The 26,496-nt window shown below is 39.9% G+C and overlaps 1 protein-coding gene across 7 annotated transcripts in view; it reads left to right on the top strand.

Moving 5' to 3' along the window:
- Positions 1-26,496, top strand: part of rxraa (retinoid X receptor, alpha a) — a 136,555-nt gene that overhangs the window by 48,522 nt on the left and 61,537 nt on the right. For 6 of the 7 annotated variants that reach the window (XM_026296880.2, XM_026296874.2, XM_026296876.2 and 3 more), the window contains exon 2: positions 18,288-18,401. In XM_026296880.2, coding sequence (XP_026152665.1) covers positions 18,288-18,401 — 114 coding nt within the window. Of the gene's footprint in view, positions 1-18,287; positions 18,402-19,021; positions 19,144-26,496 lie in introns of those variants that run through there. The other variant, XM_026296882.2, reaches the window with a different exon arrangement.

Below are 26,496 nucleotides of genomic sequence, written 5' to 3'. Positions count from 1 at the left end.
TACGGATATGTGGTGTTTTACACACAGTATTTGTGTGTGTGTGTGGGTTTCTGTAGGCATGGCCTTCAGCTAAAAGCTACTTTGATTAATGATTCATCTATTTTGTTTTGTTTTTGTATTCACATTTTAATCATTTAATCTATAGAACATCAGAAAATGTGACTTTTAAATTGGGTCGTTTGTGTGATATTTGATTTATAACGTCATAGGGAAGCTTATTAATTATGTTTTGTATTTTTTCTTGATAAATGACTTGTTCAATCACTCAGTAGTCAAAATGAATGTTTAATGTTGTGGTTATGACCAACAAACAGTTTCAGCACTGGTATGTACATTTGCAAGTATCAGAATGTGTTTGTGCTTGGGCATGCATGCTGTATATGTGTGTACAAGTCTGCGCATGCATACTTTTGTGTGCTATGTGCATGATTAGCTGATGCTATGACATGTTCTCAACTGGTGGTGTGGAGTCCCTGACACACTGATTCATGAACTGTGTATGCTGAGCAGAGTAGAGTGGAGCAGCTGAGAATCAGTTTTCTGTCGTGGAGAGGGAAGGTCAGGGGTTGTGGCTGGGTCACACTCTGTGGGAGAGGAGCAGCCTCAGGAGACATGGCAGTGTTTGTGGGGAGAGAACCAAGACGTGATGGAAAGGTGCAAAACAAACTGGATCAGTGTGGAGTCTAGTAAGACGAAGCAGGAAGCATGTTGTTTTTATTTAGGTTCTGCTTCACTCACTGCATGGCTTTTTTTTTTCTCATGGCATCAGAGCAGCTATTGTTAGTCACAGAGTTAATTGTTAATTGATCCAAATAGCGATAAAACAAGGCATCTAATCTCCCTCTGTCTGACATGCACACACTGTAACACACATATGTGCTATAGAGAATGAAAGTGGATGTTTATTGCAGGATTCTAGTGAATGCTAAGGTGCCCTAGGGGCTATTAAAGCCCTCACTTAAAAGGCACTATCAGTGAACGCTGATGTGGGCTGTTTGAAGAACGGAGGGGGTAGAGGGGTTGCAGAAAGAGAAAGAGTGAAAAAGAAGAAAGGGAAAGAAGTCCTTGGAACAGCGAGCAGAAGGAGGGAATGAACAGTGAGCACATCTGGATTGCCTCAGCAGAATATTTGTGCAACATCTGGAAAAATTCCCTGGAATTTAAGGGTCCCCTCCTTTCATTTCAGTTATTTTTCTCCTTTTCACTTCTTCTCCATCCTGTTTTCTGCATCTTCAAAGTCACTTATGCCGGTGCAGCAGGCACGTAAATACTCCTGCAGTAATGCATGTTGAGCCTTTGCAGACTTTATGGCCGGCCAAATTGGGCCCATGTGACAACTCCCCTTTGTGCAGTGCTGGGCTAATTAAGTGGCACAGTAGTGAGAGGGCACCTGGCTGTGGACCCAGACCCAGGCCAGATCTGGGCCAAATGCAAACACTTGAAAAAACTGAAAAAAAAAAGCAAAACAATTCCTCCATTTTCTACAAACTGTAAACTTTAAATTGTAGCCTGAAAAATAACCACATATTTGTTTTCACTGACTGAGCTTTTCTGGTATAGCTTGAAAGAGACACTGTATAATATGATTAAAATATGATTACACTGCCCTTATGTTTTTTCAAAAACAATTTTTTTTTTCATGTACAGGTTTGCTGTTATTGAAAGGGACCCACAAAAAGTGTGTCCATGACCCTCCTTCTAAAGTATAATGTCCCAAGAGGAACAAAAAAGTTTCAGTATTGAATCAACACCTTCTGATGATATGTATCACCTTGCTTTCACAGAGTTTGCGGTGCTGCTGTCAGATACAGGGCCCATTCAGTGCATTACAGATGCACGAAAAAGCTTTTGTCCGTCTCTTTGGCGAGATCACAAGAGTGGTTCTCTCTTCTCTCGTCAACGAGCCTGTGTTCATTAGTGATTAAGATTCAGACTAGCCCTGAGTGCCTTCTGTCTTACCTGGGTAAGGCTCTTTGTGGGCCAGCAGCACTACAGACAGGTAGTGTTCTCAGAGTGGAGGAGAGAGCAGGAATGTGCAGAGTTACATGCTAATTTGCTGACTGTGCTGATCAAAAGAGTTGTATCGCGGCCTCCTTCTGATGGGGTTACTGATGCCAGGCCCCCCTGAGAGCTACAATATGCATAGACAGGAGGAGGGCAGTGTTCAGAGGGAGAAAGTCAGAGAAAGAGATGGAAGGAGGGGAAGATGGAGGGGAAGTAAGACACACTTGTATTGAAGCAGATGGATGATTATGGATGACGGAGAGAAACAGGAAAAGATCAAGACAAACATCTAAGAAATACAATGCTTTTAGTACTGATTCAATAAGAAAATGAATCTGCAAACTCAAATGATTATAAACACTAATAACACACTAATTTGTGACTAAGAACTTTTCTTTTTTTTTTGTTTGTTTGTTTTGCATACTTTGTTAAACACTTAAATTAATGCATTTCTGCCCATCATTCAGAACTCTGCAGCCAAAATGGCATTTTGCAAACTCCATGCAGCTCCTGTCTTTGGCACTCTGGGAGCCTGAGGAAAAAGGCTCTTTGGCAAAACTTCAGGTTCAAGCAGCCAGAGCTCATCACTTGGAAAATCATCATCCTTGATGTATGGTGGTGGCAGCATCACTCTGGGGGTTACTTCTCAGCACGAGGGAACAGGGAGGAGGATAGAAGAATGCAGGTACATACAGAGAGAACCAGAGTGTACATAACCTACATCCATGAGACAGTTGATCTTATAGCATGTCAATGACCTGAAGTGTACAGACAAGACAATGTTGTGTTGGCTTCAGGACAAGTCTGTGACCGTCCTTAAGGCCCAGCCAAAGCCTAAACTTAAACCCTATGGAATCTCTGTGAAGGCACCTGAAGATGACAATTCAGATTCTTCCCATCCAATGTAATAGTGCTTGAAATGATCTGTCAGGAAAATTGGGATAAACTGTGCAAATTCAGTCCAAAGCTTGTAAAGATTTACCCAAGGAGGCTTGAAGCTGTAGTTGCTCTCAAAGGGGCTTCTATAAGGTACAGAATCTAGGATAAATAGTTTAGAAAGTGAGATTCCGGTTTTTGAATTTTAAAAGATGTGCAGAAATATCTAAAAACTTTTTATTTTGTTATTATGGGTTATTGAATGTAGACAAATGGGAGAAAATAAAAATTTGATCCTTTTTAAAATCAGTCACCAACAGAGTCAAGTCTGTAGAAAGCGAAGTAGTTTAGTTTCTGAAGCCAATATACTTAGCGGTTTATTTAGCAGAAATGTCAAACATTCACAAGCTGAATAATAATTTATTTTAGCAGTTAGAAGAAATCCTACTCAGCCTGTTTTGTGCTGTAGCTCTAGTTTCTTTCATTATCTGGTCATCTGAATGAAGAGCGAAACATGTGTTTTTTACTTGGTCAATCATCTTTTTTTCTATGAAGACTGAGCTGATGTTTTTTTCCCCCTCCTCCATGTATCTCTGCAGTTGGCCTACATCTTTCTGCCTGGCTGAGCTGACAGGTTGTAGCTCTTTTTAGGAATGCTGATGTTGATGATACAGTCTACAGTAGTCTGTGCATGTATTTAGACTGATGATGATACAGCAGCTTGTGCCTGTTTAACCTTTATGAGGTTGCTGGTTGTGCAGATCAGCTGAGTACATACGTGCATTCAAGAGTGACTTTGCATTTGAGACATGCTGCATTTGAATTGTGAATCTTTCAATGTGCATACAGAACTTTTATTATTACTGTAGACAATATTGGAAAGTGTCACACAAGCTTTTCTTGATTAGTGGAACAAAATCGTTATGAAAACTGTACATAGCAAATTTGCTAATTCAAAAAGAAAAAAAAGAAAAGTTATTTTTTTAAATACTGAAATTTCATAAGCTTAAACATGATACTGGTACTCAGTTTACATCAGGATGATTTTTTTTTTATTGGATCAAAACCCAAAGAGTTTACTTTACATAACAGAAAACAAAAAAGCAAAACAGAAGAGTGACAGATTCTTGCTTCTGAAAAGCTAGAAATAGGAAATATTTTTTCTTGGTAAATGAATAAAGAAATTCAGGCCTCTGCCTTTAGGTTATTATGTATGCATCATAACCTTGCTCTGGCTTGTCCACTTACCTGTCCCTTGATCCAAATGAACTTTTCTGTTTTGAATCCTACTTTTTGGGAGTGTGCACCACTGCTCAGTTCTAAGCAGATGTGACGGTCTGTCTCTCATGGTCAGTAATTGCTATTTGAAACAAGAGACTTTACCCTGGGAGGCAGATTTAGTATTTTTGGAGGAGACTTATGCTTCAGTGGTTCATCTCATCTTGCAGTATTTGCAGGTAGATGTGTAGTGATGTCACTGATGGTATTTCAGTTGAAGGAATATGATGCTATTCCTCAAAAGATGCCCGACCTCTTGGACCTCACTACAATATTAAAATACACCAGATTCTTACTGCTGTGCTCACTTTTCTTTGTGGGCCTTAGGGCTTTTGCTCTCAATCTGCTGCTGTTGGTCTACACTGTAAATCTCCAATTAAATCTCTTAAGGTTAACCAAAGGATTTCATATTTTGCCTCATAAATGCCACTAATAAATACCAAGTCAAATGATGGTTTACATTTGAGGTAAGAAAATGGTCATAAATCTTAAATTCAAAGACTGTGCACTGTACAAGCACAGACCTGTGGAAACATAAGCAATGTCATTCCAATGACAAACTATAAAAGCAGGGAAAAACTCTAGCACTGGATTTTATATTTAAGAACCTGTATGGTTTATAGCTCTGGGGAATGAAATTTAAAAGTGTACGAAAATTAAGTTTTTCCCACCTGATTTTAAAGAAAGAAAATCCTAACTAGTGAGACATTCTGTTGGGAGCTGATATGCTCACTTGTCACCCTGCTGACAATGATATTTTTTGGGTCATTACAATGAAATGAATAATGAAATGTTCTTGTAAACACTCTACTGTGGTATGAAAGGTTTTTTTTTTCTCTCTCCTGAGGTCATCTTTACATTACTTCAGTGTTGTACAACTCTCATGGCAGCAGCTGCCTGGTTTATCTGCACTTTAACATACAGCGATCTGAATGCATTTTGCTGGGCCCCATGACCCTAAAAGCCCAGAGGTCAAACTGACTGGAGAGCAGAGCCACGTGTTGGTCTGGGTCGACAGTAGCATTACATCACATTGATTGGCTCAGATTCGGTGGGGGATATCCAGTTAGGGTTCACTTACTGAAATTGCAAGTGGCTAGCGACAGATTTACCCATCTCTCTCTCACAATATGTATATCTCTTGTGTGTGTCCCCTGCTATGCACAGACCACAGATGCGAATGAATGAATGCTATTCCACAGGCTGGGCTCCAGGGGATTGACTGAGCTTATGACCAGCTTATCCTGCAGTCCTTCGCTTGATTGACAGCTGTAGTTTACTCTTTGGATGGAGTAGGGTGGGTTGCAGGGGGAGGGTTGGTGGGGATACCAGTGGCATTTTGCATCTAAAAACATGTCACCCTACACTATGTGCATTTCAGTAATACATTCAGTATTCTACTGAGACAAGCTTTGAGGCACAATAATGGAGGAAATAGGGAAAATATTATTTTTTTTTGTTGTAGGCTAGAGTGCTGTACACTTCACAAGTGCCTGTATTTCCACACAAGAAACAGCTCTTGTTTCATTGCTCTTGTTTATATCAAAAAAACTGGATGCAAGCAGTGTTTTTTTTTTTTTTTTTTCCCCCTCTGGGTTTCATGATTCACTGCAATTGGCAGTCACAGATTCATGTAAAGTTCAACACATTGCAGTTGCAATATGCTCAATAAATCTGTACTTTCATTTATCAAGGAAGTATCTCCGAAGTTCTCAAAAGTCTTTAGTTTGATAGAAAAAACCCAAACATACTGACTTTATTATTGTTAGACTACAAAAACCAAACAAACAATCATGTCTGAGAGGCTGAAAGCAAAGAATTTTAATATTATTTGCTTTTACAATGACATTAGGGTGTTCATAAGCCATCACTTTTGAAGAAGCTCCCATATGTGACATCTTTGTTTTTCGTTTTTAATATTTCACTGTATTTAAATTTACTGGACAGTGTATGTTACAGCCATAAGCCTGTTACAATAGAGCTGTCTCATACTGGAACCGTGTTTCCTCCTGTTCTGATCATTTTCATGCTATCTCAAGCTCTCGCTTTGTTCCCTGTCTCAGAGGGAACGGCTCACTCGAGTCTTAAATGCTCTGTTTTTGTGCTCACTGAAAAGCCTCGTTTCCAACCAGAATACAGTGTAGCATCACTGTCTATACTGAGCCTCATCCCCCATGGAAGCAAAATAATTTATAAAAGGAAATCTACATTTGTTGTGTAAATGACCACATGCTGTAGGATATTTAATCCAGCCTGCAGTCGATCCCAGTCATGTGACTTGACCTAGTTTTGTCTGCCTCCCTCTGACTCTTTCTTTTATTCTCTTGCTCCTTCTCTCTTTCTCTCCCACAGTCTGTAAGCATTGGTTTCCTTTCCCATTCTTCCTCTGACCCCTTCTCTCGTTTCACCCTCTCCATCTTCCTCCCTTTCTTTCACCCACATGCCTGCTGCTGACTATTTTTTTTTTCCCTTTCATGACTAATTCAAGGATTTGTTTTTTCTTTCTGATATGTTAATATCTGTACCTGTTTGAGCAAAAAAATCAATCCTTAATTATGGACCTAATAGAAATTTTAAAAAGGAGAAAAGTAGTCATGTGATGGAGGTTACAGTATGATTACAGTTTCGACAACAGCATATGGGTTCTAAGTGAAATCACATCACAAGACATCCTACTTGTTTTCAAGAACGTTGTGCAGAATCATTTCGTTTTCAGTGACAAAGCAGTATCCAACAGGTCAAATGTACTTTGATATTAGCAACTTTTATTTTGGTTTTCTGTATGCGGTGTTATGAAATGTACGGCCTGGATTATTTTCTTCTCATTTTTGTTCAGGTCTCTTTAGAGTGGCCCTCACTTCTGTGTCACCACGTCCTGTTATCTGTTAATTGATTTGCTCATATACAATGCTTTTTAACTGTAACATCTTAAGACGTGAATAGTAGTAAGTGAGTTTCAATTTCATTGCTACCCGATGGAGTTTGTCTGTTTCTTACTCTGGTGCTTGATAGTGTAGATCAACCTCTTAAGTCCTCTTTACTTGATATTATCAAGGAGTGTGAATGCTATGAATTTTAACAAGTCACAAAAATTTAAGTGGGGCTAACAGGGCTAATCAGTACTCATACAGTCATATAGTGGATCTGAATCAGCCTCTCTCTCTCTCTCTCTCTCTCTCTCTCTCTCTCTCTCTCTCTCTCTCTCTCTCTCTCTCTCTCTCTCTCTCTCTCTCTCTCTCTGTGTCATCCAAAGGCTTCTGTTTCAGTCATCATTAAAAAAGTGTTTGAAAATGCAATACATGATTATATTCCAGGCTTTTTGTGACGTTGTTTTCTTAGTACAGTACGGCTTTTCTGTTAAAGTTGAATATTGTGTGTCCTGAGTAAAAACAAGATACCTCAGATTTTGAATGACAGTTAAGACTACTGACAGGGCACATCAGAAGAACCAGACACGTTATCTTCACCTAAATGTTATTTTTACTGTGTGCTTCATTGGAGAAAAGAAAATAGGACAGGTGTAAATGCATTAATCTGTTCGGGGTTGAGAACAGGATGGATGGATAGATGTAAATCGATGCAGACGAACATCCGTGTATGAGCAGCTGCAGCCTGCTTGGCACAGCCTCAAGTAGAACAATTTGGTTGCCTCTTGGAATGTGTGGCATGTATGCATTACTGAAGAGCACAAGAGATCACTCAGGCTTTGGAATAATACTGTAACCCATACCAAGCCTCAGCCTCAGCTGTTTCACTCTTCCAGTGAGAACTGTACATTCTACATGTGATTTCGCACATTTTTATATGACATTTTATGCGTTTACTACAAACATGAATTAATAATGTAGCCCTTCAGTGTCAAGGTTTTGTGAAAAAGGATGCTTGGCTGGGTTTTTTTCCATCCAAATATTACTTTTTCTTTTTTTTTTTTTAATCTAAATTCAAAATACCGACCTGCATGTGGCAGCAGATCCAAATCTCAGAAGGCCTCTTGATTTACATACATCAGTTCTATATTCAGATTGCTACATTCATTGTTACTTTCATATGGAAGAGACACTGTATTTCTTTCCTGAGAGGTGTTCTTGGAAGAACAAAAATTATGATTATGCACGAATAATTGTTCTTTTAGAAGTTTTCTTTTTTCAAGCTAAGGTTCATAAAATTTAATGAATTGAATTTAAATGACTTTAAAAGCTCAGTGAGGTCTGAGTTGTTGCAGTGTTTCATAATTTTTACATAAGGGGCAAAGTGTGTGTAAGTTAAATTTTGGGGAATGAAATCAGCTCAGTGTAGTCTTCTAGGTTATTTCTTTAACCCTTTATAAAACCATAAAACAAGTCTGCCAGAGCATATTTTTACATTCATGCGTATAACATGATGACCTATATGGAACGTAGGAAGTGCTGTAACCAGCAGATCAGATCTATAGCAAAGCCATGGTCTCGGTCACAAACTCTTTTGTGGTAGGAAATAGTCCTCTGGGACGTGTTGAATACATATGAAAGTATACCTCCTCTGCTTTTATATGCAAAATTAATAATTGCTCTGTTTTATTTGCTCAAAAATTTTTATCTCTGTTTTAAATTAAACCTTACAGAAGTAGAAATAATGTCTTATCTGGCTGAACTGTCTTGGCAAACGGCTTGCTTTAGCTGACATGCCAGGAAATGTGTTTATTTTTACGAGTCAAGAGTATGTACAGTATTTAAAAAAGGTACAGCAGTCTTTCACCCTGCCACTGCTGTACAGCCTGAAAATGTTGATACTTGAAGATGTATTTGGTGAGGGAGCCCTGTTGTCTTCGTTCATTCTCTTGGCCCAAACACTTCATTACAAAAACTTTTGCTTTGCTCTGTAAGCACCGTTTTCATGTCCATGCCTGGCTCAATGTGATGTAGTGATACCAAATTGTAAATGTGCACTTTACAACCAGCTTACTGTAGATTTCTTGGACAGGATTATTCAAATATTTTTCCTTTTTACAGACCACATATAGCTTTACAGCCAACTGGAATCAACATTACTGGTTTTACAATTCCCCATTCCCCATATTTAACGGCTTCAACTTAAAGAGGCATTTTAACTAAAGAGTGAACTTAATCCCTGATTTTAAAATGGTCCTGAAAGTGCCCTGTGTTATGTAATTCTTACTCTACTGTATTATGAAATTCAGAGTTTTAATTGTCATTCTGCTTTTCAGTGCACACTCACACAGAGCAGCTGTGGCTCCAGATGCTTTTGTTTCAGGCTTTGCCTTGTGTACCACTTTATATTTATATGTTTCACATGCTGTTTCCTGCAACGTTTGGCTCTCCTATCATGTACCTTTTAACCAAGACCAGCTCTGTTTCAATTTTTCCAAAGGCACATCATTATCTAAGGATTAATGAATGTTTGAAAACATATTTAAATAGATTTTTCTTAACAGTAAATGCCCTGGTCAGTTCAGTTACGTAATTTATTAAGAAAAAAAAAGGCTGAACGTAAAGCTATTTCAAGCTTCCTAAATGTGGCGATTTTCTATTCAGAAAGATTCTTCCACAAAAGGAAAAATATCTTTGACCACATAATTGGAAAGTGTGACCACATGATTAGAAGGGACCAGATTTTTTTTAATGCAAAATTTTGTTTTTACATGGGCTGCAGGAGGCTTTATGCCAGCAGAAGCACAATGAACAAACGTTAACGCAAGTATTCACTTTAGCATTCATCAACCTCGATTGTTGATTCTGGGTCAGAGTTATAGAACATATTGTTCGTCGGAGAACAGAGGACGTGGGTGGCAGCCTTCCTTCTGTTTTGTCCTTGGGTGTTTGTACATGTTTACATCCTTAGTTGATCTGAGATGTGCTAGACCGAAGTGGCATGAAGAGGTTAATAGGAGACCCTGTGCTCTCAGCGATGGGAGCGTGGGCGAGTGGAGTCAATTTAGCAGGCTAACAGGAAGCGTGCTCCGGGACCTTCCACCAGGGCTCAGGCAGGCAGTGAGTGGAGCACAGGTCGCTGCGCTGTACCATACTTCACTTTCTGCCTGTTGATGCATCACATTTCACCTAGCAGAATGTTATGCTTCATACTGTGAAGCAAAGCTTTATTTTAATTTTCGTTGCTGGAGGTAATTCTTTTTGATCACTCCAAAACATCAAATATATCATGGCCAAATCAAGTCAATTCAAGGCCATGAACTATATCCAACTAAAAGAACTAATCAAGGTTCAAAATAGTAGTTCTAATGCTAGCTTGAACTAGTGCCAACCAGGTTGAATCCAACAAAATATTGGATAAATTTCTGCCCAAAATACATTGGAGGAAGCACATAAAGATTTATCTATCCCTTTCTGGTGGTGATATTTCACAGCTGAGAAAAGGGTGAGTGTTCGCTGTGCCATGGGCTGTTGGCGTGGTCAGACAGTCCATCATGTGAATGGCTACTATAAAGATCAGCAAAGTGATAGTAGATTTTAAATGCTTCCTTGTGTCCCTACCCGGGTGAAAGGAGCCTCTTTTTCCCTTGCAGCTTCTTCTAAGTCCAATCGTACAAATTTGATTAGAGCCGTTTGCCCAAGGAGCAGTACTAGCTGCTGGGCTGTAGTGAGGCCCTTGTTCCCCTGTTTGCCCTGAAGAAAGGTTCTGACGTGCACAAGCAATCTTTGAACCGGCCTATTCTTTCTTCCCCTCTAACCTCATTTACCACACTCTTTTAGTTTCTATTCCTCCCCCTCGTCTGTCTGTGGCTGCTCACCAATGGCCTGCCTTTAGCTTTATTACGTCACAGCAAGCAGGACAAATGACTGCTATAAATTATCAGGAACCGCTGCTTTGGTGTCATTTTAGCTTAACCCTAGCACAGTATAATGTTTTATACAATCCTGAGAGAAGGCAGTACATCTCTGTGAGAAAGGTGAACCTGAGAGACTGGGTGAAATGAAGCCACAGCCAAAATACATCCGTCATTCAGTACTGAATACTCCTAGAATCCGTTTGTCTCATAACTCATATTTACAGCCATTACTGTATGTATGCAGGTGTCCTCTAAATGTGGAATCAGTTGAGTTTGGTTTTGGCAAAGTGTACGTGCGTGTGTGTGTGTGTGTGTGTATTGTGGAGGGTGGCTGGCTGGGGGGTAACCATCTATACCCTCCAGTGCAGTGACTTGTGGAGGTGGTGGCGTTCCTACCAGAAATTGCTGCAGAATTGGAAAGCAGCCTGTGGGTGGAGCTTTGTCAGCGGCAGCTTTTGCCACAACCACAACCACCCTTTCAAGTAGTTGTCTTCAGGCATGTGTTCATTTTATAAAGTGTCAGAGTTGTGTCTGCCTTTGTGAGAGTAGTCATAACACTGGTGTCAACAGGGGCAGTGGAGAATCAGGACAGTTTAATAGTTATTCTTGTGAGATGCAGTCATGTGGAGCAATAATATTTTAGTACTGTCTATCAAAATCATCTATGTCTTTTTACATACCATTTTACTAACATTTATGTTTTTACAAAATTAACCAATATTATGTGCATTTTCATTGAGTAAAGAAATCCCAAGTTAAAATGATAGAATTTACAGCAATATTTTGATTAGTATTTAAACCACATTTAAATTGTTGTACTTGTACTACCATTTTAATCATTTAATTTATCAAGTGATACATTACTCCATCAGTGGTATTAAGAAGTCTAACATAAAGCTGTAAGAAGAAAAAAGCCTCTGGTTTGCTGATAGGCATGTGCTGCTCAGTAATCACAGTCCTAAAGTCACGTTTTTACAAAGGTCATCTTTGTCAGTTCTCCCATTTCTACAGATGCCTGGCAGCTTTGAATGCCACACCAGGGCAACTGCCACTTTCATTATCTTGAGATTGTGTGAAAGTGCAGACTCAATTTCAGACAAAGAAGGGAGGTTTTTTTTGAAAGAGCTGTTATAGAAAGGTGCCGTTGTTCATTTCAAAAGCGCCTTGGTTTAGGTCTCGCAAAACACAGTCTCTTAATAACTCATTCAATAAAACTGTCCTGTTAAGTTTTTACTGCCAGCCCAGACCTCAGCAGTGGTTCTGTGACTCAGAACATGAGCAACAATTGCAAGTTGCAGATTTTAGTCATTTTGGTTTTCCAGTTAAGTGCTGACTACTCATAGCATCAACCTCATCATCTTTTTGTTAAAGGAAGTTTTGCTGTATGTGATTTGGTTTGTTGTGGCTGAACCTGAAAATTATGTCTTCTAGCCAAGGTCTTCATAGGCATCTGTTTCTGCAGATTTTGTCTAACCTCCCATTAAGACTGAAAGAAACTCTAAGGGGACTGGTATTAAGTCCTAATTCATCCAAGACAGAATAAAATATGGCTCTGGAGAATCTGTAGTCACAGTGACATACACATTAGCATTCAGTTTCAGAAGCCACATGTACCTTAAAGTTAGGAACATCTTTTTTTATTAAAACAAAATATTCAACGTATAGCAGAGGTCTGTAGTTTTTATTCAAAGCTGAAGCCCTTGTTTACCTGAGGGGGTCCTGATGTGCTATGACGCATCAGACCTGCTGAGGTTGACCTGTCATGTGTCTGGTTTAACTGCTCAAGGTCTCAGCAGTGGGGTCTATCTTGAGGTGGCATTTCAACCCAAAGGTAGTATTACTTAAACTGCAAGATGGTGTGTAATGATCATGTAATTTTCATGTGTAAAGTATGTCATAGTTCTTAACAATATAACAATATAATCAGCATCTAGGTATCGCCTCCAGTAATGAGGTTTGCTTTGTTGTCCTGATAAATCTGTTTAGGATTTGCTCTGGTTGAGATAAATAGGAGCTTAGAGGCATGTTTAAATGTGGATTTTTTTTTTCTACAGCATGGATATTGTTAATGGGTAGGGAAGGGAGTTTGCTGATCAGGATCAGAAAGGAGGCAGCGCTCAGTTGATAAGTGTTTGATTATGCGCTGATAAGTCCTGAAGTGTCTCTTAGCTCCTCACAGAGAGCTTGTTAAACTGAAGAAAAAGTAGTATTTCATTCCATAGGCTCTGTTAGCCTGATAATTGTTGGTGTGTTGAGACAGTGCTGCATGTGAATTGCTGTCTTAAGAGAAAACCAACTCTCATGACTTCCATTTGTAGGAAGAGCATGAAACACAAACAGAATGTTTTCAAAATAGCATTGACATTGTGCTGAATTAGGGCTGCAATTAATAATCACTTTCATTATAGACTAAAATCTGAATGATTTTGGAATTGATCATTTAGTCTGTCAGAAAATGGAAAAAATAGCAGTTACAAGTTCCAAGAGTTCAAGACAAGATCTTTCAATTTCTTGTTTTGTCTGATTAGTAATCTGAAACTCACTAAATATGCTGTGATAATTAATTTATTTCTAACAATTGATTAAGTCTTTTATTTTTAAATTAGCTAATAATTTATGCACATACTGGGCAAAATGTTAAATTAAATATTGATATTGTGCTGATACACAGCCCACATATAAAATTCATTAAATGAACTGTATTCTTATAGGTATTTTATTAATACTCAACAGTCATTTCACAATTTGTAGACCATTGATAAGTTTTTGTCCTCTGAAACAGCATATTAAAGAAGCAGAAAATTTATCACAATAAAAGGACGTAGGCAAACACTTGAGTGTTCAAGGCTGCTGTAGAGGACATGCTGGAGTGAGCTGGGTGTGGGTGTTAGGGGGTGTAGAGCTTGAGCTGTCTTGCACAGGTTTTCTTTGACTCACATGGATATCTGAAGCCCACTCTAGTTATATTGCTGAAGGTGAATGGCATTCATGACTGTAACACTGGCGATTGATGGCTCCTCTGCTGGTTCGTCCTTCCGCATGTTCTACCAGGACCTTATCCCCTGGAGTCCCACGTGGGAAAGGCTTCTTTTATTGCACCTGGGAGATGCATTAAGAGCCCAATGAACTTTGACCTTGGGCTTGGATCACCCTGGAAACATGGTGCATGAACAGTAGTTATGCTTTAAGAGCAATCGGCTGCAATCCCTTAAATTCTTATAAATGCTTCAGTGCATTTCATTCAAAAGACTCAAGTTTGTGGACAAAGGTAAAGTCTGGAAACATTTTCACTGATGCATCTGTGGTAAGCAAGAACTGTCTGTTAATGGAAATACACTGGCTGTGCTCTTATCAGTTAGTTTTGTTATAATGGCAAAGTTACACACCTTTGTTTCATTAGAACCTTGTCATTAACTGGTTCTTTTATTAGCCTTATATCAATAAAACCCGTCTTTCATTAGTGGAACATCTCAAAAGCTTGCCTTCATTAGCACAAGGTTGTAAATGCAGGATGCGATTTCATTAGCAGCCCATTTTTAATGAGGAAACCCCCAGCGTGTTTACATTGCACTGAATCCCCCATGATCGCTGGAGAGGATAATGCTTATTGGCTGTTAGTGGGGGGGAAGGTTTGAGCCTGTCCCCCGAAGATTGGATCATGCAGTTATTAAAGCCAATGAGGTCCTCTCCGCTAAGAAGTGAACCGCAAGATCAAACATTTCTGTAATCAAGGTCCTGCTTCAATACACCAGTTAAGACATAATGATGCAACGTGATAGAGAAGATTTAATGACAAGACATGTACCAACCTTACCACTCATGACAGCAGATCCTGAACCTGCACATACATGTCCAAGCTACTGCCGCACTTTCATCATTCACTTCAAGGCCTGAAAAGTAAAGCCCTTCATTGAAAATGATTTATGATGGCAACAGGAAAAAGATACTTACATGTTTTTCAGTGTGTAGTTTTCCAAATATTTTTACAGCAGGCAAGCAACTGAATGTTTGATTAATTCCTTGAAACTTTGTCTGAACATGCCCAAAGTTTTATGTAATTTATAGATCTGTATATTTACTTTGCAAATAGTAAAAGGTCAAGTTTCCTTTTTGATGCTGAGGTCAAGTTCACAGTAATGTGCTCTATTTTCTAGCTCCGTCTTCAACCTTCAGGTGAAATTCCAAGTGTTTGAACCCCATATTTTAGCATTTCACTGTCCCGTGGGAACATTATTCCAGTGGATGTCTTGTGGTGTTGAGCTCTTCTTTGGAGGTGGGGGAGGAGCTCTCTGTCTGCTTAGTTTACTCCTGATTTTGGAAAACTCCGTCTTGACTGGGAGCCAGGGCTCAGATGTTAATGCCTTAATGTTCAGTGACATTGCTCAGAGCTGTATACCATATGCCATAGATTGCCCCTTCGTACAGACAGCGTTCCTGGAAAATTGATTGGGCGGATTTTAGTCGATGGAGCAGAACCTCTGGAATCAACATATTGCAAGATTTTCTCTTCTCACCCAGAGCGCACACACCTCACTGTTGAGTACTGATACAGTTCTTTATGGAGTGGGATACTCAGGTATGAGGAGTGCTTTGGAAAAAATACTTCACAGTGAAACTGTTCTATTCTTCTGTCTGTGACTTAGTGCTGGGCGGTATGACCAAAAATTGATACCACGGTATTTTTCAAAATTATATTGATTTCATGGTATATGATGGCATGTTTTTTTTCATGCATGACTGTGTGTTAACCACATTTTCTACTGATTGATCTCGATCCATCATTTTTTTTTATTTTTATCGCAGGCTGTCCCTTAAGCAAACGCGTCTTCAAGCGACATCTGACTGGACTTTGCTTCCTCCTTTCCGGTGTTACCTGCTGATGTAGACCGTTGACATTGACCGAAGTTTCTTGCATTCTTCATATTCCAAGATATGCTTGCGGCTAAGGTGGTGGAGTAACCTTTTTCGGTTGCCACCTCCGGTGACAACTTTAGCCTGACATTTGCAAAAAATAGTCAATTGGTTGACGTCTGATATATTTTTTTTTTTTTTTGAAACCTCCAAACAACAGACACAGCTCCTCTTTTTGGCACAAGTTCTTCTGTGTCAGCTGTGTCAGTTTCTGAACTTTTCTTGTTTTCTCGTCTAGTCATTTTCATCGTCACTGTCACACACCCAGCTATGCCCTCACCAGGCGTGTTTAGGAGTGCAACATTGAAAAGTGCCCCCTCTCAAACAAATAAACACCGGTATTCAGTTTGAACCGGTATAATGCCCGGCACTACTGCCAATTATTTTTGTTTTCTAGATAAAAGAACACAATGAAATATTATAGTTGACAGATTTAGATCTCATTTTCTTAGATCACTTTGTCTCATTGTTTAATTAGACTGATCTTTACATTCTAGTTTATAATTATACTTGTGCTTTTTGGATAGTTTTATAAAACCACACTACCAGATCCGCATCATCGTATATTGGACACACAGATATCTAAAAATTTTGTGAAATACCACTAAATTGTTTCATTTCATGTTTGGCAGCAAAGCTAAGATGAAAAACATGTTTTATTATATTTTGGGTTGAAGTAATCCTGTTGGAGAGAACACATTTTTAACATCACAGCACAAACCGAGCAGCACAAACACATAGTTTTGACTCAGCTCGTTAGCTCTTAAGTTGTTATTATGTAGACTACTCATAAATCTCTTGTTTTATTAATGCTCTCTCATCATAGCTCTACTGTTAATGATACCCATCAAATTGTGTTCTACAGTCACTGCCTCAACAGCCTATGACAACAATAGCATTATTGTGCTCAAAAACAATGAGATACAGCATTTGATTTGTTTACTTCTAATGAGAGAGTCAAAATGCCCTCCTCGTGTTTTATTTAATTCATGATGTTTGGGATGATCTCAGCCTGTCTGTTTGCTCTCACCCAACCAGACTTGTTTTGCCTTGTCAATCCCTGTTTCATCCATAATTCTAATCAAAGCTCTGAAGAATGTGTCAAACATCGAACCTCCACCTTCCTCAAAAATCCACATTACTCCACAAACATATGCACAGGCACACACGTACACTCTTATAAGCAGAAAATCGTCAGCACCCCAGATGGCTTATCATGGGAAACTAATTCAATATCCTTTTGCCTGTTTTAAATGTCATTCTCTGAGCTCATCTGGTGTGACATGTTTTTCATGGTGGAAATGAAGGTGTCGTATTAGGCTCAGACCGCAGTAAGAGGGCACCCCAGCCTGCCCGTTGTTCGTGTTTGCTGGAAATCTAAAGGTCCTCGTGAGGAAAGAAAAAAAAGTTTGAATTTGCAGAGGTCTGCTGATGCCAATGAGATCCGCTTGAGTTACCCAGTCAATAAAGGCAGAGTGAATCCTCAGCTGACTGAGAAAAGTAAAGTGCACAGAGCAGTTTTCATTTTGGCTAGAAGCTACAGTGTCAATCATAAAATGAAATGCCACTCTGTCATTTAAGTCTGTTTAAGGAATAACCAAGAATTTCAAAATCTGAATATGGTCCTACCAAGTTGGCACTTGTTGTTGATGGGCCATTAAATGGTCCATTTGGTTACCAATTATTCGGCTTATTTCCTTTACAAGCTCCACTAATTTCAGGGTGTAATTCATGAAGTATTTTTCAAAATAGTTTCTGTTTTTGGCAATCAAGGTTTCTCTGTCACTCTTCTTCCTTGCTGCTGTTTTTAGTGAATGGCGAGGGCTGGCCCAGAGGGGGTACAGCCCACTCAGTTGTTTCATTGTGTCAGATAATGACTTCTCTATTGGGAACGACCTCTTTGACCCCAGAGAGAGACAGTAAGATAGCCTCATCCATCCCCTTGAGGCACTTCTGCCTTATCTGGCATTTTGCCCTAACAGAGCTGCTAACCTCGGACCAGTGCCCAACCGCCTTTTGTCTTTCTCCAGGCCAGCTTTGCCCAGCATTCTGCCAGTTTTGTTCACTATCCTCTATCCCTCACCCTGAGTACAGCCACGTGGCTGACGTGATCAGTGAGGTGGTATGGTGCCACCAGTGAGTAGGTTAGGGTGAGGGCCAGAGGGCAGCGGAGCTTTAAATGTGAGAGGTTGGCTGAGGTTGATGGTGGCATGATGCTGGCGGGAATATCCTTTTTGTTTTTTTTTTTTTTTAAATTGTTCCCTCTTCACCCCAGGAGCATCAAAGAACCTCTAAAAGCATGTCTTAATTTTGGCATTTACCTTTATCAGACTTTGTTACACCAGTGCCTGTTTTATCATCTGCTGCCTAGAAGATAGTTGCTTTATATTTTATTTGATCTTTATCTTATTTTGCCTCATGTCTTTCATCACAGGGTTCCTGAAGCCCCAGTGTTCATTGGCTCCCCCCATGCAGCGAGGTCGCTCAGATGAAGTTTGTTCCTGTTTCAGTGGCATGTGTCCTCTCCATCAGCGTCGCCTATCCTCAGGTAACACTAACTATGGCTGCTTGGGTCTGTTCTTGGGTAAAATGCATTAATCCTCACTGAGGATAAATGCATATTACGCTAATAAAATGTATTTGGTATTAATGTGTACCTTTATCAAAAATAATGGAGGGATACTTATACGAACTGAGCATTAGTTGCTGGATAGCAACAGAGGTTTTATTAGAAAAAGTGATCACAAGGAACCTGTTATTTTTTAAGCACCGACATGAACCAATGCACCTAATAGGACTAATCTTACAAAATAGCATCTCATCTCATTTAATTCAATTTAATCTGTTTCACAACATCAAACACAGATCAAAATATTTTTCACAAACTCATATACAGTTATATGGTTCGTTTTGTTGGTTTGCTCTAATTGAGATAATTGTCTTGTGTTTTTGCATGCCCTGTTTTGAAGAAACCCCATCCTAAAGAGACTTTTTAAAGATCTGACCTTTTTAAATTTATTTTTACTGCTTTTTGTATTAGGGTAGAAAACATTGCTTGTTTCCGCTCCACGAACACAAATGCACATGGCACTGCCTCCAGTCAGAGGTGTGGCTGAGAGACCTTGTTCAGTCTGGTTTTTATGATTAATGGTGTCTTTGCATGTGGAGCCACATTGATGGACAAGTTAACAGAGGTGCTCTGAGGCCGGCCCCTTCCTCCAAACACCTCAGCCTTCACCTCAGAGAAAGCAGGAACTGACATCAGAGGTTGTTTGGAACTGAACTGTCTGGTATGTGGCTAATAAAAAGGGGACTGAGTTGTGCTAAACATGCAATTAATACTGATAAATTTAATTTCATCCCCAAAAATCACTCCTTGTGCAGTGACAGTGTTGGCACTGCCACTAGCTGCAGTGTCTATCATCATCAAAGCATGACTCATATGTCAGGATGAAACAATATACTAAATATATAAACAGCTCCTAAAGAGAACCTTTTGAATTTTAAGTTTGGTACCTTTGAATTATACTTGAATTAATACTCCTCATTACCATGGAGAAGTAAAACTGGAAGTAGAAGCTATTCAGTTGCTTGACAGTTGTTTCCTAATAGAAACTGAGTCTGCAATGTGTTGTTTTTAAAGAGTTTACTTTCTTTGTTCCATCTTGTGCAGTACTTCAAATTAATAGGATATCTACCTGGTTTTCTGGATTTAATTCATTTTTACCTGAATTGAAGTGCCCTTGGCTGCATTACTAGAATTTGCTCAGGTTTAAATAGGTACAAGTAAATATTATTAAATGTTCTGTTAAATTGTCTTCTACTCAGTCATAGCATTTTAAAAATCTATTTTCCAAACTATGTTAACTTGGGGAAAATACTTCATATTCAAGAAAGGGCATGAAAATATGGCAATATGCTGTTTCTGTTAAGGACTGCAAACAGAAACAAAAAAATAAATAATTCAAGGCTCTGTATCATAAATTCTAGATAACAGGAAGATTACAAACTTATCAATCTGCAGTGCAGTCTGAAATTGATAAGCAAAATAGGATTTATGCATGCTTCTATCTGTATCGAACTGCCTTGAGGTCCTTCCACATTTTAAATAGTTTCATTATCTTTGCTAGTGATACACTCAAATTAATTACCACACACATTTCCTTGGCTTTATATTATTGCTATTATATTGATAGGTTTTCACTTAACCATCACAAACAGCTGTATTTTGTAACCTTGAAAAAGGTCAGTCTTTTAAAAATAAATTAAAATATGAATGGATAGCACAGTGGTATACCATATTTTTTCATTCCCATAGCCTTGTTGTTATATAACATCAAGTTCATAACAGGACACTGAACCTGAACCTGCAACAAGGAGATAATTCCCATCTGCTTCTGCAGTCGTAACATCTCTTGAAACATGAAAATGTAAACACATTGGACAAAGCAGTTCTTTCTTACTGTATTTTCAGTCTTCTTAATTGCAATAGAAAAGATAAATCCAAATATCTTCCTTTTGGGAGCTCAAAGATGTTTTTTGTCTGTGGAGGCAAGATGAGAACCTAGTACTCTCTCTTTCACAGGCAAATACCTTTTTTTGTGGACATGTTTGAGCATGAATGGTGAAGTGCACAGTTTTCCACCAACCTCACTCCCATCTTTGTGTATTTTACAGAGCTGTCTTGATTGATTGCAACATTTTTTACTGTCACAGACTGCAGTAAGGGTGAACTTGTTTCCTGAACAATTAGGAGCATCTGGATTGGAAGTGTACTCTTGCTAAAGTATGCCAAAGGTTTTCATTCTTTGTGTTGTGGCTATTTTAAGACCTGTAGCACACTAGGATAGGAGTCACATTAGATTATTTTGTCTACCTCAGACTTTCGGGGGGTAAGGCAAATAGAGAAGAGAGGAGGCGTGAAAGTGTTCAAATTGGGTTTTACTCTATCTTCAGCTTTAAACCTTTGCTGCAGAAACTCTGTGTATTATCATCTAACTGTCAGTGTCAGAGTGTTTATTGGGTTTGCAATGTTTTAAATCTTTTTTAGTATGATTTGTGAGGTTATGAATTGTATTCATGATTTATTATTTAATGACTACAGAGAGGGTGTAATGGATGTGCCTGAACGACTTGTTGGTCTGAAAGTTGATGTTGCTGCTTGTCTTGGCTAAGATACACTTGCAAAAGATGAGATTTTCAATTTCAGTGAGGTTGCCGTAATAAAAAGGTTAAATAAATAAAATGACCCACATTTAGTGGGTCTTACTGAGCAGCCAAGAGCAGAATGCACTAAAGAAAGTAAAGTCACTGTTAAGTCATGGCAACAGGGGGTGGACAGCAACTCTAGAGCCTAACACTTATAGACCTATAGACTCTGTAATAATTATGTAACATGTTACTATAAATCCACCAGATTATGTGATTGTCCTCCAATATTGATGTACTATCCACCCGACTACAGCCACAATGAGAAGCTGCCGTAAGAGGTGCGAGGCATGTAGCAGTGACCAAGAAGGAGGTTTCTGGGAAAACTTGCAAACCTCGCCTGGAGAACTGTATTCAACAATGATCTGCTGAACTCCAGGCTGCACACTGATGTGGTCAGGCTCCGGTTTCAGTGGTTTTACATTGTTTGGGCTTTTCAAAAACAAACCCTTACTGGAAAAGGGCCGTGAGAAACATAGCGTTCAGGACCTGACTTTTCCGCAGGATCATTTCAAAAAAAGTAGTCATTTTTTATATGAGGAAAAGGAGTCATGATGTGAAAAACATATTTTTTCTTTTTTGGAATTGTGGTGTATGAGGTGAGAGAGAGGGAAAGCATAAAAGAGACTGCATTGAAAACAGGACTTTTTGAAAAGGCCCTCACAATGCAGGCCTTGTGCTGTGATTTGGTCTGTCCTCACCGAGCTGAGCAGAGGAATGGAAAAGATTATCCACAGGAATGTCTGGGGTGCCCTCAAACAGAGTGAGCCGCGTGACTGGCCAATGGGAGTGAAGCCTGCAGAGCGGCGGGCTAATTTTTTCCTGATGAACTCAGCCGCCTGCTCCACAATGCAGTCTGATTGCCAGGGCTGAACTCACATATGGTCTGTGTTTGGAGGGTCCAACTGACAGGACCAATTCTGCCTGGAGAGAAAAGGGGGTGGGGGTGTTGGGTGTAAATGATTATTACTGCCACCCCCTCCCACCCCACCTTCCCACACCCCTTTCTTTTCATTTCATTAGCTTTGGATGTGGCTGACTGGTACACCAAATGCACTAACTGATCTGACTGTCCCACCCTCAGTTTCTCACTACCTGCTGAGATTAACACCAGGTATATTGTTAGTTTTAGATTCATCACTCTTTATTGGTGGTGTTTTGTTAAAATAAGCAGTAATTATGGTCAAAGCCAAGCCACATTAGTGTTCACAACAGTCCCACTTCATTACAGTGCCTCAGTATTATCTCACTGCCTCACAAATCCTGCCAATTAATTTGGAACCCATTTACTATTCAGAGTACTTGGAAAGAGACTCTATTGCCCCTCCACCTAGAACTGGGCCAGAGTAAACTACAGGGAAAATGCAAGTGATTCAGCTCCAGGAATATGTGTGTACGCACTCATTGTTTTTTTTGTGTGCTGCTTTTTAGCATCAACATAGCAGTAAAAAGCCATGTGGTGGGCCTCTGGAGAGAGGCAGCATGTGTTTGCAGACCTTGTGGTCACACAGCGGGGTTTGATACAGGCTGGGATTCAGGGGAAGGAGGCTAAAGACACAGGCTGGGGGGGTGGTTGCCGTTGAGTTAAAGCAGCTCCCAGCTCCTCATATTTCCCATCGTGGGGTCCTGCAGAGGTGAGGAGGGTCACCGAGAGGGAGCTTGTTAGCCTCAATGTGCTCCATGCTCCCTGCGCTCTAATTGGCTGGCTAGAGTCAGTGCTGTCCCTGGCTGCTTCCTGCTAGGTCAGGAGCCAGAGGGGCCATAGGACGCCAAGCTGTAGATTAAGGGCCCTGGCCCCATTCATCATCACACACACCACAGATTATTTTTAATACACCAACTTAAATTATCATGACTCATCACGAGCAGCAACTAACTAATCTCTGGATTTCTTTTTTAATGGCATGCTGTTTATTTAAGACCAGAGGACTGGGATTTGTCATAACTGGGATTTGTCATAACTGGGATAAGAACTGCCCGGCTATTGAGTTAATTGGCTGTTTTAATTTATAAACTTATCAAATACTGGGAGATGGATCAGTTGTGGTTCCCAAGTTACACAACCTCTTCCTGCTGCTTGTTAACAGATTCTGAGGGTCCTGACATTTAACAAATGTTTTTACATACATGTATAGAAATAAAACAAGAATGGGATGCAGAAATGCAATCTAATAAAATTGTGTTATCAAAGAGATTTTAATTCCTGTCCTTGTTCCTGTTATGTAAACTCACTTCTTATTCTGTCACAGAACAGAGGCTCATCATTTAAAAATTAAGCCATTTAATTGAAAACATCTTGATTCTAATTAAAAATTTGGTTTAAATGGAGACAAATTCTCACAAGTTATAAGCTCAAAAACTGCAATGTTTTAGTATACATTTTTATTTTAACTTTTATTTTAGTTTTAGCCAATATATTGCAATCTAAGGGGACTATTTCATTACCCTGAGTGTAAAATAACATTGCTGCTGATCTGGTTATCTGTTGAGGATTCTTTGAAAATCCATGAAACCTGCGCATGTCTGCCAACGGGATTCCCCCCCCAGTGACATGGCCCCTGGTGGCAAGCAGCCACCGCAGCAGCATCTAGGATGTATCTACAGACGTGGAGGTCTCTGTGCTGGCACAGAGTGACAGCAGCCATCCACTGCGGGTCAGTAGAAATCAGAGCGTCTAAGCCTTTGATAACTCTCTGAGCCTATAATCCCCCTGCATCACCATCAGAGTGAAATGCTATCTCACTGTTAAAGCTCTAACCCAGCGGAGAGCAAGGCGAGCAGGCAACCAGGGACACAGGACAGACAGGAAATGGTTGTATCCCTGCTATCATGCAGTCATTGTCATCTCCATTCTGTAATTAAGGGTGGTAGAGTTGAGGGTTGAGAGTTGAACTAGAATTTTTAACTGAGCTCAAATTCTCAAAGGCTATCATTAGGAGTTTAAATTTGAATCAGAGTAATACACAGAAAACTAAATTTTAATGTAAATTATCAGGAGCACAGCATAATTTAATGGCTAATGAATTGTTGAGCAGAATACAAATGTATCCATTGTTCATTTTTCTCCTTAAAATCAAAGAGGACTGTAATATTTTCGTTTTAAATTAATTTTCGGTCACATTCTTAGTTATATTTAGCTTGTAGATAATATATTCTCTCAGAGGCAGTTTTCACAAATGAGGTGCAATTTCATTCTGCCACAGATTTCAGCCCCCCTCAGAGTTGATCCTGACCCCTTGAGTGAGGTTTACAGTATAGCGTGTGTGAGGCTTTGCGTCTGCAAAGGGAGAGAGGAAAAAAAAGAAACTCTGCATTTTTTATTAACATCAATTAAACATGAATAAGTAGGTCTTCATTCTTCAGGCCCCATGTTGGCGAACACAAAACAGTATGTTAATCACAGCAAAGCATGTTGGGTTCCACTGATAATTAACGAATGCCATGAATATAAATGAATACGTACATCTTCACCCAGATGCATCAGTCATGATTCTATCTCAGCTTTTGCCAGCTGATAGAAGCATCAGAATCAGAGGCTGCAGTGTCACTCCAGCTTTCCTGAGTGCTTAAGTCTGCCATGTTTTATCCACAAGTCTGACCAAGTGTTGAGGGGCATGTCCCAATCTTCCAGCCACCCTCCCACCCTCCCCAGCCATGCCCCTCAACACTTGGTCAGACATGAAAGAGCTGCATGTTTGTCACATTTGCAGAACACTGCACCTCACTGTGCAAACAATCAGTGGGATATGTGTCCTTTGTGTGCTGAAAATTGCACTGCAACCAGAGATGAATTATAGAAATATAAAACTATGAACTCTAAACAATGTTATGATAGATCAAGATGGTATAAGAATAGGAGTGCAAAGCAAGACATGACTTTGACAAATGCCATCATGTTATGGTGCCTCTTTCGAACATCTGGATCAGCTAATGGCTGCAGAGCCAGATATTTGGACAAGGCTAGTCAAAAAGGAAGAGGCCAATTTCTGTGATTTATTTATCAAGTCTTATTTTCTCTTGGACCATGTATTTCTTGATTGTTATGCTTTGCTTGCAACATCCGACACTGCTGTGGTAACTATAAAGAACAACAATACGAGAATGCAAGATCATTTTTCTTGGCTTTAGAAATGTATATTGTAGCTTCGTTTGAACATTGGATCACAATGTTTAGTTACTGTATGTGGCAGTAGATTTTCTTTAGTTCCTTTATCTTCTGTAATGGGTTGTAAAATATTGTTCCATCCAATTTCTGCGTGTCAATCTATCTATTTTTTTTGTTCACTGGCCTGTGCGTTAAGTGGGTGCTTAGGTGCTCAGGTGTCCTTTCAGAGATGACCGGGAGCTTGTTGCTTTCAGTGTCCTCAATATGGTCAGTCGTGTATGTCCTCATCGATGGGAATTTGAAGGGCAACAGCAGCGACACATCATCAGATTCTGTGGGTACCCCTCCCATCAGAGGAGGAGAAGCTGGGAGGGAGGGAAGGAGGGTGGGAGAGAGAGAGTGAGCCAGCCAGCCAGCCAGTCAGGAATGTTGGGGGAAAGAGCAGGAGGGGCGAGGAGTTGGAAGAGGAAAGGGGTGTGGGTGTGCAAGGACTGTCTGTATTTTGATGCTAAAGTGATTCGACACGCTTGGCATTATAGCTGGCTTGGTGATGGGGGGAGGGAGAGGGAGCGCAACCGAGCGTTTGATCCGAATGTCACCAAAGCCGATCTCATGAAGTGGAAGGTCAGAAACGTAGCACCTGCTGCCCCAGCTCGCAGTAGCTCCTCCCTTGCACTCCTGCAAAGGGCAAACCAGGAATTGAGCGGTGTAGGGTACAAGACGAAGGGCCCCTGAGGTCTACACAAAATTTGTGTGTGCCTGTGTGTGAGTAATGTTAGGGAGGCAGGGTGGCAACATTCTGACCTCCCAATGTCACATGTCTCTGCTGCACAGCAGCAGGCTCGCCTGAGTGTGCTAATGCAGACCCTTATATGCTGGGATGAGAGGTGGAAGTGTGTGCAACTCCCACATGCTTTCTGCACAGAAAGCTGCTTCTTGAGATGCATGGAGAAACAGAGGGGGGTGATGGTAATGCAGTGACTAATGGAAATATCTTGTCAGGACTTAGAGTTGGTTTGAGATGCTACAGACCCTCAAGGAGCACACCATGGCTGCTGTGGTGACATTTAGGCTTAAGCCCTGGTTTAACAAACAAACCGCAACAATTGAGAAGCAAGAACTCTCTAAAGTCTAAAAGGTGAAGACCACAGTATAATGTCTAAACCTCACCCAAACTCTTAGCAGTAAGTCCTGATTGTACAAGAAACATGCACATAACTAAGATGTGTAAACTATAAATAATGATAGATTTTTAATGGTTTAGAATTTTACTGTTCTCATTTTCATCGTCTAACCTGGATTTTATTTAAAAACCTGGTCATGTTTCAGC

Source organism: Mastacembelus armatus, chromosome 12 (assembly GCF_900324485.2).
Source record: "Mastacembelus armatus chromosome 12, fMasArm1.2, whole genome shotgun sequence".
NCBI lineage: Eukaryota > Metazoa > Chordata > Actinopteri > Synbranchiformes > Mastacembelidae > Mastacembelus > Mastacembelus armatus.
Note: the sequence above shows the minus strand (reverse complement) of the source record. Positions and strands in the feature narration are given on the sequence as shown.